The sequence below is a fragment of the Misgurnus anguillicaudatus genome, chromosome 3 (genome assembly GCF_027580225.2).
Source record: "Misgurnus anguillicaudatus chromosome 3, ASM2758022v2, whole genome shotgun sequence".
Classification (NCBI taxonomy): Eukaryota; Metazoa; Chordata; class Actinopteri; order Cypriniformes; family Cobitidae; genus Misgurnus; species Misgurnus anguillicaudatus.
The window spans coordinates 44,201,218-44,223,026 of NC_073339.2; the positions used below are offsets into that span (position 1 = coordinate 44,201,218).

Sequence of the window (21,809 nt, forward strand, 5' to 3'; positions counted from 1 at the left end):
AACAGATGACACGCCCAAGCCATCTAGCTGATGTCATCATCAGAAGTAAATTTTATGATGGCGCATGAATTTAAACAAATTTTTATCATAAACACTGCAATATTACATTAAACAATTTGAATTGTCCGTTTTGATTTCATTGGGACTTTAAAGGAATAGTCTACTCATTTTCAATATTAAAATATGTTATTACCTTAACTAAGAATTGTTGATACATCCCTCTATCATCTGTGTGCGTGCACGTAAGCGCTGGAGCGCGCTGCAAGGCTTTGATAGCATTTAGCTTAGCCCCATTCATTTAATGGTACCATTTAGAGATAAAGTTAGAAGTGACCAAACACATCAACGTTTTTCCTATTTAAGACGAGTAGTTATACGAGCAAGTTTGGTGGTACAAAATAAAACGTAGCGCTTTCCTAAGCGGATTCAAAAGAGGAACTACACCCCATGGCGCAATAGCACCTTTGGGAGTACTTCGACTCGGCGCAGTAACACCCTCCCTCTCCCATTATGAGAGTGAGAAGGGGAGCGGACTTTTCAGGCGAGTCGAAGTACTCCCAAAAGTGCTACCACGCCATAAAATATAGTTCCCCTTCCAAATCCGCCTAGAAAAGCGCCACGCTTTATTCTGTACCACCAAACTTGCTCGCACAACCACTCGTCTTAAATAGGAAAAACGTTGATGTGTTTGGTCACTTCTAACTTTATCTCTAAATGGTACCATTGAATGAATGGGGCTAAGCTAAATGCTATTAAAGCGTCGCAGCGCGCTCCAGCGCTTACGTGCACGCACACAGATGATAGAGGGATGTATCAACAATTCTTAGTTAAGGTAATAACATATTTTAATATTGAAAATGAGTAGACTATTCCTTTAAGGTTGAGTTGTGGTTATGGCTGTTAGTGAAATGTTATGGACAAAGGCTAGTACACAAGTCACTTATTTCAAATGAACAAAAAACATTTCCCTAACCCTCGGTTGGGTAAAATATCAACAAACCCAACTGTTAGGAAAAATGTACCTAAAAAATTTTGTATTTCACCCAAACACAGGTTGAAACCACTCAACAATTAGGTACGAAACAACCCATCTAGGTTTATTTAACTCTGCAGTTGGATTTGTGCATTTTTTACTTAACCATAGGTTGACATTTTTTGAGTGCCTAGTATTGACACCCTTCCTACATTTACTGTATAAAGACACACAGTAATCTCGAAATTCTTGTCAAGTCATCCATGTCCATACTTGTTTGCATCTAAAGGCCAGTTTATAATGTCACCGCCCCCTGTTATCAACAAAGTAGAATTGATTTTTACAGGAAACGATGACTTGTTCAGGAATCACATGTTGCTTGGACTGCTTTACGAGCTTCATTAACCTTTGAACTGTGTAACTGGGCTTATTGACAGAGGTCAAAGATCGCAGTTCAATCACTGATGAAAATCTTTGTTCTTCACAGGTGAAGATAAACTAGATACATTAACTATAAGCAATTTGACCTCTGACCCCTTTGACTGCTTTAAACCATGCCACATTTCTTTTGTTTATCTTGGATTTGCTCTTTATGAAGTCTGGGGTCCTAAGATCGTAGGCTACTTTTAATTTTGCAACCCTGAATTTCCTAAAATAAGTAATTTTTGGAAAGATGTTTGGCCAACTGAATGATTAAAGACATATTTTCATAAAACACTAATATTAACAATAAATTGATGTAAAATTTGTCATAACCCTACTGAAAAATCCAGCTAAAACCAGCATAAGCTGGTTTTAGCTGGTCACCCAGCTTGGTTTTAGCTGGTTTTGCTGGTGCAGGAAGCGGGTTTTGCTGGTGTAGCAAGCTGGTGTAGTTGTGTTTTGGTCACTTTTTAAGCTGGTCTAGCTGGACTTAGTTGGTCAGGCTGGAAGACCAGCTGGCCCACCAGCATGACCAGCTTTGTCAGGCTGGGAGGACCAGCGTAAAACAGTTAGTGCCACCTTAAACCAGCTAAAACCAGCTACCAGCTTATGCTGGTCTTAGCTGGATTTTTCAGTAGGGAAACAAGACCCAAGAACTTAAACTGAACTCTATACTTTTCTGTGTGGCATCTAGTCAGATTTGGTTGTATTAAGCTTGTCCTTATATTTATAAGTACTCGTCTCTATGTTTACTTCCCATGATTCCTTCCTTGTTATCATCTCTCAGACCCCTCCCGGGTCTTTTTTAGTTTAACCTCTGTCTTTTTCCACTGTTGACTGTGAACTCTGCGGAGCTGCTGTGTTGTTTTGCAGAAAGTGCATGGCTGACTGGATCCTGCTGAAGTGTCTGAAAGGGGGTCATTTATTTAGTCATCTGTCTTTGTGTCTGTCTGTCTGGCTTCACCAGCCACAACACACTCAAGATCAGCATTTAAAAAGAAGAGTTTGAGAAATCCTCCCCCCTCTCCACCCTACAGACACCGCATCATTGAAGCATTATGAGCATGGTTCCCTACTGGGAATACAGCACACACACAGAGTAGATGTTTTTTAGAGTTTGTAGCCTTGAGCGAACAGTACAGAAAAGGGACTCTTCCATATGGAGTACTCTGCCCAGAGACCGTAACCCTCAATGGGATTTGGGCTGGAAAATGTAGCTGTTTTAAATCATGGTAGCTGGTATCTGTCTGGTCCAAATTGGTTATTGGCTGGTCCACCAATTACTATCTTCCAATAGCTTGACCACATTAAGCTGATATGGCTGGTTTGTTGATGTAACCAGACGGATAGTCCACGATGGTCTAGCAGGTAATGAACAATTTGGACCAGGTGGAAACCAACTAACATGTAACTAGAGTCTAGCTCTCAGCGTAAGCTGGATTTTCCAGTAGGGTGGTCACTGGATGGAGAAGATGAGATGAATAATAAATGAGACTGTGGACGGTTTAGGCCCTAAGCAAGAGGATCTGGGGGAAATTTAACAGTGATGAAAACAAGCTCAATGGATTCTTTGTTTGGGTCTATCTAATCCACTGCTGTTTCTAGTGCCACTTGACTTTATCGGTTCATTTCACCGCCTCGGTGCCGTCGGTCACAGTCACGGCTTTGTAAGCGAGCCTGGATATATGTCGTGTCTGAGTTCCCTTTTAAGGGCCTTTGCAACCCAGCTTGGCCTCTGTTACACTTGATCTCAGTTTAGGAATGTTTTACATTGATTTGACGCCAAAACCTCCCACATGGGTGCAGGAACGGGAATATCATTGTGTGTTTTTGGAAAGGTCACCTATTTTCAACCATTTTCAAACGTTCCAGCCACCTTTGAATTTCATTTTTAATACACTTAGTGGGATGCATTCAGAGACTTGCGGATCTGAGCATGGTTTGACATTTTGCTGAGACTTAAGCTTAATTTATTGGATGTTTAGTGTGGATTATGTTGTGGTACTGCTTAGAGTAAACCTAGAAACATGTTTATCTCTTTAAACAGACCTTTGTACAGTCATAACTTCAAGCTTTGGTAGTCACTAGTAAGCCACAATGTCGTAATACCATTATGTAACCAGAACACCATGTTTTTTACCACATGTTTTGTGTTTTCCAAGTCCCATGGGTTGACATTCAGGTTATCTCTCAAACATTCCACTCTACATGGGAAGTTTCTCCCTTATCTAGACATTTTTCACTGGTGTTCAGTGTTATCTAATCCTTATCATGCTAAATGAGGCAATTGTGGGATGTCTTGTGGTCCAGAGGTATGTGACAGAGAGAGAGAGGAAGATTGCAGTGCCGCATGTTCTCATTTTTAATTACTACAGCGTTTTAAAGAAAATACATGAAAACAAAAAGAAAATGAGCTCTCTTGTATGCTAATTGGTGATATTTAATGTGCATATCAAAATCAGATGTCTTTCAAAGAAAGTATTATTCAGTAGGAAATCAAAATGTTGGTCTTGGGCTTGAAGCCACTTGAGGATTTGTTTGAGAAGAAAACAGAAGGGGATCTACTGATTCAATCATTTAAAGAGTTTTGCTCTTGTGAACACTTTTACCTCAACGTTGGCCACTTGTTTTAGGCTTATAAGATTTCTGCGATGGTTTCAAACCAGCCTAATCTGTGTTTTTACTTTCTCCAGATTTTTCACGCCAACACTGACCCATCAGAAGTGGTTTTGAATCGCATTCCTCAGCCTGTTCTGGCCCGCTTTGTTCGAATCCGACCACAGACGTGGAATAATGGCATTGCTCTACGCTTTGAGCTCTATGGCTGCCAAATAACAGGTGAGTGTTTGCACATACAAACATTTTCATTTGATACCCATGCGATCTCATAGATCATTTGAACTGTAGTAGCACTTTTGGTTCAAATCGTCAACTCATACAAAGGCTTAATGACTTCTGATGGCTTTTAAAGAGTCATGTTTTTATTGTTGTTTATGTCTATGTGACATTTGTAATATGCTTTAAGGCAAACCATGTGCAAATGTATTATTCAACACCATTGCTGAGTGTTTTCTTCAAAAAGTTTTCCAAAGACAATCTTTTTTCCACGGTTTGAAATCACCTTGGTTTTCTACGTCACAAACATGTAACCAATATCTATGGTGCGTGGTGGTGCGAAAGAGTGGAGGTGGTGGGATTTGCATATTCATATCTATGGCCCAAGCTGTGCGATATTAAGTAGGGGCGGGGACTAATTTGCATATTCATAGATCCGCGTATACTAAATAAGGCAAGGGTGTAGAGTTAAGGAATTAGAATTACTGTCACAGGAAAAACTTATGCTATTATGATGCTCAAAGATGAGTTTTAAGTGATAAAATTATCGACTACATGGGGACTTTAATTGCTTTTACTGGGCATGCCCCTAAGTCGCTTTAGATAAAAATGCGACTTGCTTAATATTTTAAGCACCCCTCTGTGAGATTGCAACGTACCAAAACTGTTTTTGTTTATTTATCTTTTTTCTCAGATGCCCCCTGTTCTGAACTCCAGGGAATGCTATCTGGGCTCCTCCCTGATTCCCAGATCTCAGCCTCCTCGGTCCGGGACCTCCACTGGACGCCAGGAGTCGCCCGTCTGGTTGCCAGCAGATCAGGATGGTTTCCTAGTCCTGCCCAGCCTATTGCAGGAGAGGAATGGCTCCAGGTGGACCTTGGCACACCTAAAACAGTACGAGGAGTAATTACTCAAGGTGCCCGAAGCGTAGAGGGAGGAACAACCTCGGAGAACAGGGCCTTCGTCCGGAAGTACCGCATCGCATATAGCCTGAATACAAAAGACTGGAACTTTGTAATGGACAGCAAAACTAGCATGCCTAAGGTATTTGTTGCTCATAGCATTCATGAAAAAATACACAAAATATTTTATGTAAAGCAAGATAACAGTGTAGAAACGGACAACTACGGAGAACTTGTTGAACCATGCGGTCAAGGTGGTATTAGAGTAATATTATCTGGGCTATTCTTGGTTTTAGGATAGTCTACTAACCAGACTGGACAGTGTAGCCTACTACTGTGGGTTACCACCAGGTTAACAGTAAATCACTAAAAGATCGCTTCTGTGGTTTTAGTGAAAAATAAAAATATTTTAGCAAGTAACCTCTTCTTTGCTGTAGGTTTTCGAGGGGAACACGCACTACGACACCCCAGAGCTCAGACGGTTTGAGGAGCTGACCGCCCAGTTCATCCGGATCTATCCGGAACGCTGGTCTCCGGCAGGCATTGGAATGAGAATGGAAGTTCTTGGCTGTAATCTGCCAGGTAAGAGTTCTGCAAATCCATAAATGTGAAATCATGATTTGTACGGTTTCTTGCTGATGAATGGGCTGTTTTAGTTGTACAATGAAATTCATTGTTAGCTTCTACATCTGTTACCGAGCAGCCATCCAGAAATGCATCATCAGCTATGAACTGTTGGGGCTTAAATATTGTTGTTTTTCATTTATGGTGAAGAGAGGTAAAAGAAAACAGACTTAAAAGAAGAAGAAGATGAAAACAATGATTCTGTCTAAGCAAAGCTAAAGAGAGACAATTGAAAATGTCAAAGAATTTTTCAAGCTGTCAACCCAGTTTTATAGCTTTGGAGCTGTAACAGAGATCTCAGTTCTCTGAATTAAGTATTAACTGTCTCTGATGGTTCTTCTACAATTCTGTAGTAGGGAAATAAACAGACTCAAATTGGCAATTATACTGTACGATGTAAAAAGCATGCAGTAGAGTATAGAGCATTGGGATGTATCATACAGCACCTTATTATTATGTAGCACTGAACGTGTTTTATCAAAAATATGGAAATTCATATTAAAATGATTGACGTTTGATTGCAGACGCAGCCGTTTCTGAAAATTGTATCACAAGTTGCATTTGCAGTACCCTTTGAAGTGCGCAAATTGAAATAAACTCCCATTTATTGCAAAAAGTTGTTATGCTCGGGTGAGGTGGTTTTTCAAGCAATTCGAAAAATGAATATATTGCAAAATTGCGATAAGTTTATCTCGCATTTACAGTACACCTGACGTGGGTAACAGTAACACGATCATTCTTTAAATACAGCGCAGTATGTTTGATTGGAGGACAAGACAGAATAGGTGTGTTCGACTTCATGTGGTATCGCAAGAACCAGCAGGCGCTTGACGTTGAAATACCGCAAGAACGATTCAGAAGTCAAATGCTCTGTACTCCTTCGATTATTTTCGCGGTACTTTAATGTCCGTATGCGGGTCTGCGCAGTACCGTATGAAGTTGAACACACCCATCGCCATTGTTTTTGGAATGACTTCGCGAGACCACAAAATTACGTTTTAGTCACGTAACATTGGTTAATGGAAATTTTGCAATCGTTTTTTGAAAATAACAATATTTAATAGTTTTACGCAAATCTTTATTGGAAACGCAACTACATTTTGAGACATTTGTGGGATCTCTTTTGAAAGTCTAAAGGGGGCATGTGAGGTTATTAGAGTATTTTTCTCAAGAGAAATATCTGAGATGGAGAGAACTTAATAAAAAAACTCCATTTGTTGCTTTCCGTGCAGTGTCATTGCTTTCTAGGCGATACAATTAAATGATTTTAAAGAGATCTTATTCCTGTGGGAGTATTGCACGTATACAATATAGAATAATACGCAGTATATACTGAAGTTATGTTTTTTGGATTGTTTACCACCATCAGACTCAATGCACTCATGCAATTTACATGCAAAACACACGGACAGACGCAGAGCACGGTAATAATCAGACAGCTTCATTCTGTGCCAATAATCGACTGTGTTGTATAATTTATCATAGAGCTGATGGAGACACGTGTGTGTGTGTGTGCACATGCAGATGCTTGCTCTACTTTTAGCTATGTTAATAAAGTACTGTGCCGGCACCATCATGTAATATATGATAGTGTTCCTCAGTTGTAAAGCATTGCATTAGCAGTGCAAAGGGTTGTGGGTTCGATCCCAAGAAATGTCTGCCTTGTCATGCACTATAAGTCGCTTTTAGTTAAAAGTGTCTGCCAAATGCACAAATTTAAATATCTTTCTCTTTGGCGTATGTAGTAAATTCATCAAGTTTTCATTTATGAGCTGTATGTTTAACGAGCAAAGCCTATTTCCTTCTCTCTCCTTCTCTCTCTCTCTCTCTCTCTCTCTCTCTCTCTTCAGTTTTCACATCCACACTTATTTGATCGCTTCATAGAGGAAGTACCACTTACACTCTAAAAATGCTGGGTTATTTAAAAAAAGGGACAAGTCGAGCCCATTGGGTTGTAATTTAACCTATAGTGGGCTGTTTCAACCCAAAATGTTGGGTTGTTTTAATGGTGGGTCATATACAACCATTATCTGGGTTAATTAAGCCCAACAGCTGGGCTTGTCCCCTTTTGACTCAATGCTGGGTTGAAAATAACCCAGCATTTTTAGAGTGCATGTGGTACTGCTTACCAAATAAAGCAGTCAAACATGTAATATATGGACCATTGGTTGAAGTCTCTGATGAATTATGAGGGCCTTACGGCAGCTATTTATTTTCCCAGCATGCACTGCTGCTCTCTGCAGCCGTGCCAAACCCTGATTGGCAGACTGAAATATGCGCAAAAGCTTTATGCATAATTGAGTGTCATTTATTTATTTATTTATCTATCTATTTTTTATTATTGATTATATTTTTGGCTGAATTGGATTATTTTAGAAGGATGTGACAGCTTTTACGTTAAGAATGTGATTAAAGATGAAATGACAGGAGAAATGGCGGGTTAGAGAATTGTGGGATACGCGCCGAGAAAAAGGGAGCAGAAAGGATGGATTACAGCTATCAATAATAGCCTTTCATATCTTTGCCTTACTTGCCATTACTTTTAACACACACCATTGCTCACACAAACACTCTCAAAGACACACACACACACCAGAGACTTGATCTTCCCGCTAGTCTTAATCACATTAAGGGGGCTGCAGGCTGTGGTGAGGTGTACAGTTACAGTACATGTATGATTTAAAGAGACTGACGTTTGGTGATGTTTGGCAATAACCTTTATTACTTGTAAACAAAACAGAAAGCAAAGGAAATAGACAGAATGAAGAGATAGTGTCCTTGTAATTAATTTGAACGTATAACTTTTTTTTTTGGGATCCCTAATAACAAGATTTTTTTCCTGTTTAGAGCCAATTTGATTGGATAAAAATCTATGTGGTGCAGCATGAGTCATCAATGTTTTTGCCTTATTTTCTTTACTGTAAAATGCTTTACAAGAATAAACAACACAAAATAGCAACAACCAATAAAAAAACATAAAAGAGATCTCTTTAATATCTGAATTATAGTTCACCCAAAAATGAAACGACCGACGCGCATTCACGAGAGAGTGCGCTTCCAAAGTAGGACATAGCGTACGAGACTGGTGCTGTCATGACGAACATGGAAACACAGGCAGAAAATTGATATTATCTTGTCTAATATCGAAATTCTTTGTCATTTTCTTTTAAACCACCATTTTAGATTTCTATTCACTGACTAGCATTTTGTTTTGCTCTTGGCACTTCAGCGTTCATCACGACACCACTTCATTCAATTCAATTGTATTTATATAGTGCTTTTCACACAGTGTTGTGGTTTAATATCTGCTCGGTCCCAGACAGGCTAGCTATTGCGGCATTAGTATATTACCTAGACGAGTTATGTGAATGCTTTGTTCCATACAGGCTAACTATTGCGAGATAAGTACATGCACTAGACATGTACTAGACCATTAACAAGTCTAGTTAATTTAGTTTGAAAATTACTTTACTACAAACGTAAAGATTTAAAACAGCCAGAATATTTTCTAATATAACTCCGATCTGAAAACAAATCATATACATTGAGGATGGCTTGAGGGTGGGTAATCATTGGGTTATTTTTATGTTTGGGTCTCCTGCATCTTAGACATTTTTCCCGAGATAAAGACACAGAAATCTCACAAAAGTTTTTATTTTACGAGGTGGCAAATTTGTATTCATTCGTACGACCGCATTTGTACATTTTTGAACAATTTGCCCTTGTGACGTCGGGGTTGGGGCGCAGTTAGGGGTGGGGTTTCATTATTGTTTTTTTATGAAAATTGTAAGTTTTTGCATGATTAACTTAATATGAATTAACTAACTCATAAATATGTACGAATTATTGTGAGATCATGCTGAAAGTTTCCTTTAGATATTCAGAAGAGATCTCAACAATGTCACAAACTGAATTTGCCAAGTCTGCATATAAAATGTAATATTATTGAAGATTTCAAATCGAGCTTAAATATTTCACATCATGTTTACACAAATCCAAATTACTGTAGATACATTTTACAGCTCCATACTCTTAATGTACAAATGTCTCATTTGTTTCTATTTGTACATCAATTTTAAGAGAAACATCTTGAAACACAACTGAGTAGTACATTAACTATCCACCAAATGCACAACTGTTAATGTACCAAAAAAACCTTAAAGGGGCAATTTCACAATACTTTTTTAAGATGTAAAATAAATATTTGGTGTCCCCAGAGTACATAAATGAAGTTTTAGCTCAAAATACCATATAGATCATTTATTTTAAAATTGAAATTTGTAGGTGTGAGCAAAAATGTGCCGTTTTGGGTGTGTCCTTTAAAAAGCAAATGAGCTGATGAAATTCAAACACTGATCGCAATGATGGTATTTGTTGCAATTGAAACTCAATTGTGCTGTGAATTATTTTCACTGTTTCTCTTTGCACTAAATGGCTGTGCCGTGGTTGGATAGTGCAGATAAAGGGGCGGTATTACTATAATAAGATCTCCTTATGACATCATAACGAGAGCCAAAGTTCAATGACCTAATTTTTCACGTGCTTGCGGAAAAACTAAGTTACTGTGTTGATCTTTTTCACATTTTCTGCACTGGTAACCCAATATTAGCACTTAAACATGGAAAAAGTCAGATTTTTACGGCATGGCCTCTTTAAAAAGCTTCACAACAGCGTAATTATGGTGCATATATTTCCAAAAAGCCTTGTAGTAAGGTGTTCTGTGACAACCTTCTCGATATTTGTCTCGTCTTTTGTGCTGACACAACTGTCACAACTCTGAAAGGTCAAAATCATTACTCTGTGACACATGCCGACCTTTAAACACTGACGGAGCATCTTAACAGGATGGCGAGTGTTTGCACACGTGCGGGTTCGAACCCTCACAGGTAACGATATTTCTCTGTCATCTCTTTACTAATTGAATCAGAAGACAAACACAACAAATGAGAGATGCTGCAGGTGTTGACACGTAGAAAAGTATCACAGAGAGTCGGAGGAGAGGGATAGGGCACGGGAAGTGATATTAGCTAGTTAATTGCTTCAGAAAAGGCCATGGCATTACAATGACAAATATCACCAGCTGTGTCTCACCTTTTATGAATTCGAAATATTAATGTATGCGCCCAATCGCTTTCTTTGCAGAAACTCACGTCTGACTGACCGATCTGTGCTAGACTACATACTGGATTTGTGCACTTCGGTACTTCAAGTCTCAAACCTTTATACTTTTGCAAGTTTTTTTTTGGCAGTATAAAGATATTTATTAAGAAAAGAAATGTTCAAGCAAACACATATCTAAAATAAAAGTTTTTTTTTAAAGCAATGATATTAAATGGAAACCAAATGCAGGCTTCTCCTGGATGTTAGATGAGGTATCAAAAACGTGTACACAATTACAGTTTATGCAAGCTACACATCAGTATCTGTGTGCCCTGGGTCTCGAACCAATGACCTTTGCATTGCTAATGCAATACCGATTGAGCTTTGTCCATAAGCATTATAGTTTAAATGTGTATAGTGTATATGGGCATGCTTATATTTAATGTTTATATATACATTGTCTGCCTTAAAGCAACACAATCCACATCTAACTTCGTAATTTAACATAGATGTAAAGAGCCTAGATGGTGCAGGAGCTAAATTGTTTTTTGGGGGTTTATATTTAAAATTCTGTGCACATTTACAGTGTCTTGGACGTCTGCTGTGACATAAATTTAGAGTTCTGCGCTTTATGATTTCATTTATGAATATCTGACTCATGGCTGACTGCATAATTAAAATGATTTATACAATGTGTTTCATTGCACAGTTACTCCCAAACGGGAATCTCATTTGAGATGCAAAAGTAGTCTCAACCAGTTTAAGATAAGATTATTAATTGTGTGTCTCCCTGCAGAAACCTCCACGCCAGTTATGGAGACATCGAAACCCACTCGGCCGTCTCCTTTGGAAACCAGCACCACCCAGAAAACCAGTCCAGGTTTGATCTTATTTTTGCACATTGATTCGGCTTAGGTGAAAGGTCACAGCTCCGTTTATCTCGAAGCACTGTTAGCTGTCCAGAGCTAATAAATATTAATGTAAAGGCATTGATGTGTTTCATTCGTCAGTAACCAGCGCAGCGTTGCCGTCTCACAAAGGGCTGTGCGATTTTGAGCAAGGATTGTGCGGTTGGACTCCCGACCTGGATTCCGACCTCAGCTGGGTTCTTCACAGCTCCAGCAAAACCACAGCCTTGGGCCAGAGTCAAGATCTCTCTATGGGCTCCAACAGTAAGTAATACACACACACATGCACACATTCGCTGGTCTGATCTAAGCTCATAGCTAAACTATAATCTCAAACTGATCTCGGCACACTCGTGTGACCCGGCACGCTGGTTTCCACATGCCAGCCGCTTGAAATCCAGAGCAGGAAAATGGGATGAACGCTCAGCATGCTGTCTCTCCATCTCTGTACTTCACAAACGCTGCCACAGTCCTATTTCTGTCCCATGACACATGACAATTAGAGAAGTGCAAAACATGGCAGTAAAGACAGAAATGATCTTGAAATGCTAAAATCATCATTGTTTGATTAATCGCGTCGCAGATTACTACGAATCCCTAATTGCTTTTATAAAATAGCGGCTGCGATATAATTAAATGAAGTTAATGTTCAATAAGTAAATGCATTAACCAAAAATTATTATCACGTAAAACAATTCATTGTTGTGTAAAGTAGGGCTGTGTGATTAATCGTAATTGATTTTCGATTACAATTTTTCTTTAAAGAGCACCAATGGTCCGATTCACGATTTTACATTTCCTTTGTTGTGTAAGGGTGTATTAGTACATGCTAACAATAAGGTACAAACCCAAAAGTAAGCGATGATGCGAGTTATCGTCTCCAACGTAAATCTCTTTTGTTGGACTACAACAAACACACAGATTGTAGGCAACAGTTAACTTACTGGGATTGGTGATGTAGACAAGACCAACATTATCATAATTCCTGCCGCTTCGGACTCACAGCCTGTAAGTTAACTCCTGTTAGCATTGCATTGTGAGCGAATCTTTCAAACGTGGTAAGGAGCGTTTCCGATGGACGTCAGAGGTATTCAGACCAATCACAACGTACAGATTAGCTGGCCAATCAGGGACACAGAGCTTTTCAAATCGATGAGTTTTGTACAAAATCAGTGCGTTTCAGGAAAAGAGTGAAATCTTGAGCTATAAAAACGTACGGTATGTAAAAAATTATGTGTTTTTTAACAATAAACCACGCAAATACATTGTATTATACCAAATAACATTCTTTTTAGTAATGAAATAGGTGCGACTTTAAACTATAACAAAAAACAAGTAAATCGAGGTAAAATTATTATTATTACGCATTGTGTTTCTTACGTATTACGTAATCACGTCGAAAGTGTGAAATGCACACATTTTAAACAATAAAGTGACACAAAGATGTTAGTATCATTACACATACAACAACGTCGAAACAGTTCTCTTTTTTTCCACACTTGTAAACACTCGTGAGGTAGTTTCGCATACATCATGCAAGACCTTTTCGACGTAGCACGTATACATAAGGTGGTGCCTCACATGACTAGTGCAATATGAAAAGTTGTGTTTAAAGGTGCAGTGTGTAATTTTTAAAAGGATCTCTTGACAGAAATGCAAAGTAATATACAAAACTATATTTTTTAGGGGTGTATAAAGACCTTTTTATAATAAACCGTTATGTTTTTATTACCTTAGAATGAGACGTTTTTATCTACATAAATTGAGGGTCCCCTTACGTGGAAGTCGCCATTTTGTGCCGCCATGTTTCTACAGAAGCCCTTAATGGACAAACTTTTTTTTTACTAAGTTGTCTCCAATGATGACATTTTTCCGGTGGTGGCTATCATAGCTTTTCTATGCGTTTCAAAAGCGATGGTTGGTTGCAATTTGCAACCTTACCACTAGATGCCGCTAAAATTTACACACTGCACCTTTAAAAGTACTTTTATTTTTGTGAAAATTAGGTCCACTAAAGTCCACTATATGGAGAAAACAATGGAATGTTTGACTAAAAAAAAATTTTTCTCGCTCGACTGAACAAAGAAACACATAAACATCTTGAATGACATTTTGTGGAGTATTCCTTTAAATATCTGTGTTAAATAAATTGTATTGCATTCGCGAAAATAATTGTGATCTTGATTTTTCCCATGCTTATGTATATATGTATTGTCAATTGCATCATTGCCTTGTTATGTGATTAAGATATTTTTTATTGTGCATGTAAGGAACATGGCAAACTTTGCAATTTTAACACTTGGAGATTCAAGACCCTTTATCAAGTGTTAGTTATCATTTCCAGCTGTCGTGCCGAAGAAGGGTCAATCTAAGTATATACTAAGTATTGATTCAAACATGTAGATTCAGGTGGATTTTCAAATGTCTATGTACATTCATCCTTCAAGAGATCATTGTTTATATATTGTACTTTGGATCAAAGATGGATTTATTTTTAACAAAACACGTTCGCTGTTATCCTTTCTTTATTTCATATTTAAGAAGTTAACAGCATTTTACCCTAAACCTGTTTTAAATGTATTGCCTCGGATACTTTAAACGCTCTCACTGGAAGATTTAACAACCAACGTCGACAGCTGGAAAGCGTTACAAGCTGTTTTTGACAGTTCTCAATGTGTTTAATGCTCCTGGAAGCCAATTGGCTACGTGATCTGATAAAGTCGTAGGTCACACGCCACACTCTCGTCCAATAGGTTTGCCTACAGAGATGCTAGCCTCCACCATGTGCTCTCTTTTCGAGAACTGTTTAACCTTGAAGTGTCAAGAAAGATCATTCACAATTATAAAAGCGAGATAAAAGAATTCGCACCTGTCTCCCTGCTCTTTCCTCACTGTGGGCATCATTCCTTGCCCCCGCTATAGAGATGTCAAAACGCTTTTTCGCGTTTCCGGCTTAGGGAACAGATGCTACGGCCGCCCTAAAATTGTCTACCGTCGCTCACAAATGACACTAATAGTAATGACAGGGTGCTTGACTTTTCCCACAATGACACACTTGACTCTTCTGTTTAATCACACAACATGTTGTTTAGATAAATGGGAAATGCACGCCACTTGGAAACGCAGTTCGGGTTCAGGAAGTGTGCAGTTGTTGCCGTCAGTCACCGGGTATTTGATAGGTCGGGCACACGTGCACGCTACATAAGCCAGACGGTTAAAATGTCACATGCTTAGCAGGAGTCCTTCCCATGAAATCTGTTGTAGGGGCTATGTAATGTGCAGTTACGAAGACTCGATCGAATATTGATCAGATACGTCTGTGGCTACAATGGGATGGGTCGTGACACAAACGGGGTCACAGATGTGTTCTGATAAGGGTTGAGGACAATTTTACCAAAATTATGCTGTTTTAGTTGACAATAAATGTGTAAAGCAACATTATTTTTAAATTTTTAGTGCTTAAAGTTTGCACAGAAGACCACTAACCGCCACATGTCTGATGTTATTACCTGAAGGCTGTCCTTCAACGTAATGCCCAGCCGATGCGCGACCAACGACCACCGGATGAACCAGTTTAATCCGCTTACCCGCTTCCTATCCCTACCGTATCTATATATATATATATATATATATATATATATATATATATATATATATATATATATATATATATATATATATATATATATATATATTAATTTCTCCCAAGGGTTTTTGTCCTTCTAGGAGTTTTTCCCACCGGGTTTTCTCCTAGGGGGTTTATTCGTCCCAGGGAGAGTCAGCCAACTTTGGCTTAACTTAGCACTTTACTGTATACATTACATTATTAATACGCTCGCTTGTATGGTTTAACCTTGGCCGCTATATTCTACTTCTTATATTATCTATTGATTTTCTGTGTTCTCCTCTACATCTACTCATTTAAAGCTGCTTTGCAACAATTAACAATTGTGAAAAGCGCTATATAAATAAAATTGAATTGAATTAAAAAAGTTGATTTTGTCTGCTACCTCACAGATTTGGGCAACTATCTGTACATTGAAGCCAGTCCTGAGACTGTGGATAAAAAAGCTCGGCTGGTCAGTCCCAGTGTGGATCCGGACACCGGACCTATCTGCCTGATGTTCTCCTATCAGCTGGAGGATCATGGAACCCTGAAGGTTCTGCTGCGGATCAAAGATCAAGAGGATACCATCATATGGGCCCTTCATGGAGACCAGGGGCCCACGTGGAATGAAGGACGCACCATCGTACCTCGGTCTCCAAATGAATTTCAGGTAAGCAGTTCAAGGTTACATAACAACTTGCATAAAATGTAATAAACCATTATATTAATTATAATGCAATAATGTAATTTTTAAAAGGATCTCTTGACATAAATTCAAAATAATATACAAAGCTATATTTTTAGGGGTGTATAAACACCTTTTTACAATGAACCGTTACGTTTTTATTGCCTTAGAATTAGACGTTTTTATCTACATACACTGAGGGCCCCCTTACCTGGAAGTCGCCATTTTGTGCCACCATGTTTCTACAAAAGCCCTTAACGGACAAACTTTTATTTACTAAGTTGTCTCCGACGATGACATTTTTCCAGTGGCGGCTATCGTAGCTTCTCTATGCGTTTCAAAAGCGATGGGTGAACAGTGGACTCAGCCATTGGTTGCAATTCGCAACCTCACCACTAGATGCAGCTAAAATTTACACACTGCACCTTTAAACTAACAGGGCAATTTCAAAAACAAACGTTTAACGCATGCGCATTGTATCAAAATGCGACTTACGCATACAATGTACATGCAGTTACAAACATCTGGCGGTGCGAAAACTATTCTGATGACGAAATTTGTGTTATACGCACGGTATGCAGACCCTTGCATATGCGTAAAAAAACGAACTATACCTCTAGCTTTACTAGGAATCATTAATGCATTTAATAGTAATTATTTAATATTAATTTAATAAAATTCAGACAAATCAATGACATAGTCGGTAACATCATTATATTTCTATAGGATCTTTAATAAATAGTTACAACAATAATTAAATAAACACTTATTCAACTTGAAAACTAATTCATGTTGGAGTGTAACCAGGTGTGCCAGGTTTTCACTGCTAAACCTGACCAATTACTTCTTAAAACTAGCCCAAAACTAGTCCAATTGTGTTTCGAGGCGGTTCTCCTATAAAAATTGCGTTCTGGGCTAAAATCTGTGTTTTTTGGCAGGGTTAATATCGGGGCTAAATACCGCATTAAACCTCATAAACCTGTGGACATGAAAACAATCACAGCAACCGTATTAAAGTAGCCCAATTTAAGGACTTGGCAATCCAGGTTGTAATCAACATGGCCACCAAGTGAAATGATTGTATCGATATCTTGAAAAATTCTGATTTACTTTGATCTCTTATCCGTCATATGATCTTTTTCGCCATCCAGGTTGTAATCGAAGGGTATTTCGAGGGCCCCAAGGGTCACATCTGGATCGACAACATCCATATGAGTGTGAACACACCGTTGGAGGAGTGTACTCGTAAGTGTGAACATTCAATTGTCGTCTTGTCTCTCACCCTGACCAGTTTTGTCCTTGTACCCATGTACTCATGTCCTTGTATTTTTATATTCATTTATTGCTCAAAAAATGTTGATTGATTACCTGAATTAAATCTTAGTGTGAACAGGTTTGACTGTTATCAATAGCCAAACCAACATCAAATACAAAGGCAGCCGTAAAGTGCACACTACATATCATAGCGCAGTTTTGGTGTTTTTGTCCTTTCATAGGCACATTTGCCCCAAGCGTTGGTTATTTTCTGAACGTGAGTCTGAGCAAACCTAAAGCAGCAGTCGCAGTCAGCTAGCGTCTCTCAAAATAGATTTTATTACTGTGAAAGGAGAACACGCGCACCAAATAACGCTTCTCATTGTTTGCCATCAAAGGCGAATTGCAAAATCAAATCTAGGCCGTTGATGCCCCTGGGTCCAGACGCTAATCTATGTTTCATTATTTCTCCATCACTTCTTTTTCTGTGTTTGTAAACAGGAATTACTTGACAGGCTGTGTATTTTGCAGAAGGATCTTTATTCTACAGAAGCTTTGGTTTAGGGTTTTGTAGAGATCAGAACATGACCATGTGCTCGCCGCCGATCCGATTCCCAGGATGTTACGCGAAACCCCGATTTAGTCATTTTTGGCTCCCGGCGTGGACGGTTGGCTCTCAAAGAGCCGATGGGACCGGGTTCATTCTGAATCCAAAAGTTGGAAAGCTCCCGAGTCCGTGTTTTGCCATACGCCTGCTCTGAGTCCTCCCAAAGCATGCTGGGAGCGTTCTTATCGACCCGTGCAGTTGGACTTACATACACGGCGATCTTCATGGCTCTCGCCAATACGAACTCCCAGAGCTCACAGCTCTTCATCTATTTCTAATTGTTTGCTATTCAAGAATGCGAAGTCTGTATGGGGGATGAGATGATTAAGTATGTTTTGTTTCTGTAGCTCACTTGGTAGCATTAGCGACGCAAAGGTCATAGGTTTGATTAAAGGGGACACACATACTGATCAAAAATATGTGCAGTAAGTTGGTTTGGATAAAAATGTCTATCTGATGCATAAATGTAGATGTCAGTAAAAGTACACTGCAAAAAAGAGACATTCTAACTTAGTATTTTACCCAAGAAATAAGTCTAGTTTTTAGACCAAAAATATTTTTAGACCAACAAGCAAAAAAATCTGCCAATGGGGTAAGCAAAAAAACCTTGAACATTTTTCTTAAACACTAAATTCAAGAAAAATGCAAGAAAAAATTGCTTACCTCATTGCAGATTTTTTTGCTTGTTTTATACACAAAATCACTTAAATGTGATATTTTTGGTCTAAAAACGAGACTTATTTTCTTGGTCGTTTTGCTCATCAAGAAAAAGCTTAATTTAAGAATTTTTAGATGTTTTTACTGAAAAGAAGACAAAACTACTAAGAAAATGTTTTCTTGAAAATATTTTTTTGCAGTGAATAAACTTAAATATGTGCTTAAAACATGCAAAAAAATCTGCTAACGGAATAAGAAAAAAATTCTTGAAATAAGTTTACTTTTTTCATAAACACTTAATTCAAGAAAATTTTTTCTTATTTCATTGATAGATTTTTTTTGCTTGTTTTTAGGCAAAAATTTGCTTAAACTTTATATTTTTGTCTAAAAACGAGATTTATTTTTCTAGGTCATTTTGCTCATCAAGAAAGTATATCTTAATTTAAGAATGTGTAGATAATTTTACTGAAAACAAGACAAAAATACTAAGTTAGAATGTAGTTTTTTAGTTTAGTTTTCAGACCAAAAATATATAATTTACGTGATTTTGTGCATAAAACAAGCAAAAATTCTTAAATTAAGATGTATTTTCTTGATGAGCAAAATGACCTAGAAAAAATAAATCTAGTTTTTAGATAAAAATTAAATATAAACAAAAAAAAATCTGCCAATGGGGTAAGCAAAAAATCTTGAAAATTGTTCTTAAACCCTAAATTCAATAAAATTAAAGAAAAATTTGCTTAGCCCATTGACATTTTTTTTTTGCTTGTTTCATGCATAAAATCGTTTATATTTAATTTTTTGTCTAAAAACTAGATTTATTTTTTTCTAGGTCATTTTGCTCATCAAGAAAATGCATCTTAATTTAAGAATTTTTGCTTGTTTTATGCACAAAATCACGTAAATTATATATATAACTAAACTAAAAACTAAAAAACGACACTCTAACTTAGTATTTTTGTCTTGTTTTCAGTAAAATTATCTACAAATTCTTAAATTAAGATATATTTTCTTGATGAGCAAAATGACCTAGAAAAATAAATCTCGTTTTTAGACAAAAATATAAAATGTAAGCGAATTTTTGCCTAAAAACAAGCAAAAAAAAATCTATCAATGGAATAAGAAAAAAAATCTTGAATTAAGTGTTTATGAAAAAAGTACAATTATTTCAAGAATTTTTTTCATATTCCATTAGCAGATTTTTTTTGCATGTTTTAAGCACATATTTAAGTTTATACACTGCAAAAAAATACTTTCAAGAAAACATTTTCTTAGTAGTTTTGTCTTCTTTTCAGTAAAAACATCTAAAAATTCTTAAATTAAGCTTTTTCTTGATGAGCAAAACGACCAAGAAAATAAGTCTAGTTTTTAGACCAAAAATATCACATTTAAATGATTTTGTGCATAAAACAAGCAAAAAATTGAATTTTTCTTAAATTTGTGTTTAAGAAAAATGTTCAAGGTTTTTTTGCTTACCCCATTGGCAGATTTTTTTGCTTGTTGGTCTAAAAATATTTTGGTCTAAAAACTAGACTTATTTCTTAGGTCATTTTGCTCATACTAATAATTTTTTTCTTGAAAATCATTTTTTTGCAGTGTAGTTTATAATGAGATAATACATTAAAATGCATTATTTTGAATTGCAAGTAAACTCAAAAGTGAAAAAATCGCGCAAAATACGACCCAGACAATCGTATGCTTTTTAAGCTTTGTCAAGCTTTAGAAAATCAGGAACATTTCAAATCAGTCGTATTTCGATTTCCTCTATGCTCTCTGATGTAGGTTATTCCTCATTTAATGATGCTCTTTCGACCCAGCTCATGTTTTTAAAGTAAAACGAGTTTCATACACTAGGTCACGGTTGCCAATTTTGAGCTAACCTCGGATGGCGGATTAATATTTTGCTATGTTTGTTTCTCTTTCTCTCTTTTCTTCGTCCAGGGCCTTTCACGGCATTCCCTCCGGATAAGACCGGTGAGTTGAAAATCTTTGCCTCGGGTGTGAATGTTTGCACTTTCTGCCCTCTGCTCTGCTCAGCAGTTATTGTTTACAGTAAAGATCTAGGATCCGTTTTCACCTCTCAGCATGTGATATTTATGCAGTGACTTAAGGAGCCTGGGTTTGAGTCGGTTATTTGAGGTGACTGTTGCGTTCCTGCCATTTAAACGGTGTTGTTCTCAGTCCTAGCCTGTTGAACTATGAGGTTACGTGTATTAAAGGTCCCATTCTTCCTGTTTTTGAACCTTTGATTGTGTTTACAATGACCAATATAACATGTGTTCATGTTTCATGTGTAAAAAACGCAGTATTTTTCACACAATTTACTCTATATCTCTATAGGGCTCTATAGTCGTAATAACGTGCTGGTGTCTTCTTTGTCCTATAAAGTCCCTCCTTCAGAAATACGTAACGAGTTTTGATTGTGTAGTTTGTTTAGTGTGTTGTGATTCGACGGCAGCTTAGCTTAGCCAGAGCCATTTGAGCTTAGCTAGCGACTGACAAATTCCTGTGGGCGGAGTTTAGTTAAAAACGCTTATATTGACATCATTCAACCGCGAAGAAGAGGGCTGTAGTCCAAACGGCCGTTTGCTGTAGGCTTCGCTGTTAAAAAAATATATATATCGCCTGGCAGTGAACTTCGAGCTTTATCATTTTGCAGGTATTATTTATGCTCTAACAGCAACATTACACACTAACTAAAGTTTAAAAAATGGGATCAGGAAGGACGTGACCTTTAAAACAATGATAACAACTATTTAGAAAGCTATCAGTGACCGAGGCATGCAGATATTTTTTGCATATGTGCATGTTTTAACATTTTATGTAATACTAACCCTTTTGAATTTTGTATTTGGTGAACAAAATGGCAGAATCATTTTTGTGAACATTTCATTCAATTTAATTCAAGTGTTTTCAGAATGAAAATGTATGTGAAATAAAAATGCGCAGAAAGTGTCAGACGGTCGCTTACAGCCATTACATTTCATAAAAGGACCATTCTGATTGGTTGCATCTTTCTGGGTGACACATTAAAAAGTACATTTAGGCATTAAGCAGATGCTTTAATCCAAAGCAACTTACAAAAGTAAGAAAAACAACAGTAATTTCTTTTCGAGGCAGCCTCACAAGATGAGTAGCTTGAGGTTTCTTCTTGAAATTATTTGAAAAACATTTTCACTATTTGCAAACCACCGGTCCGGAAAAGTCAAAAATGGCAAGAGGTGTGGAAAACCT

General features: G+C 37.5%; 1 protein-coding gene across 2 annotated transcripts in view; it reads left to right on the plus strand.

Annotated features, from left to right (window-relative positions):
- nrp2a (neuropilin 2a) overlaps window positions 1-21,809 on the plus strand; it is a 92,513-nt gene that overhangs the window by 56,792 nt on the left and 13,912 nt on the right. For both annotated transcript variants that reach the window (XM_055206150.2, XM_055206149.2), the window contains exons 8-15: window positions 4,090-4,234; window positions 4,926-5,275; window positions 5,571-5,715; window positions 11,654-11,737; window positions 11,868-12,029; window positions 15,783-16,042; window positions 17,209-17,302; window positions 20,517-20,549. In XM_055206150.2, coding sequence (XP_055062125.1) covers window positions 4,090-4,234; window positions 4,926-5,275; window positions 5,571-5,715; window positions 11,654-11,737; window positions 11,868-12,029; window positions 15,783-16,042; window positions 17,209-17,302; window positions 20,517-20,549 — 1,273 coding nt within the window. The remainder of the gene's footprint in view (window positions 1-4,089; window positions 4,235-4,925; window positions 5,276-5,570; window positions 5,716-11,653; window positions 11,738-11,867; window positions 12,030-15,782; window positions 16,043-17,208; window positions 17,303-20,516; window positions 20,550-21,809) is intronic.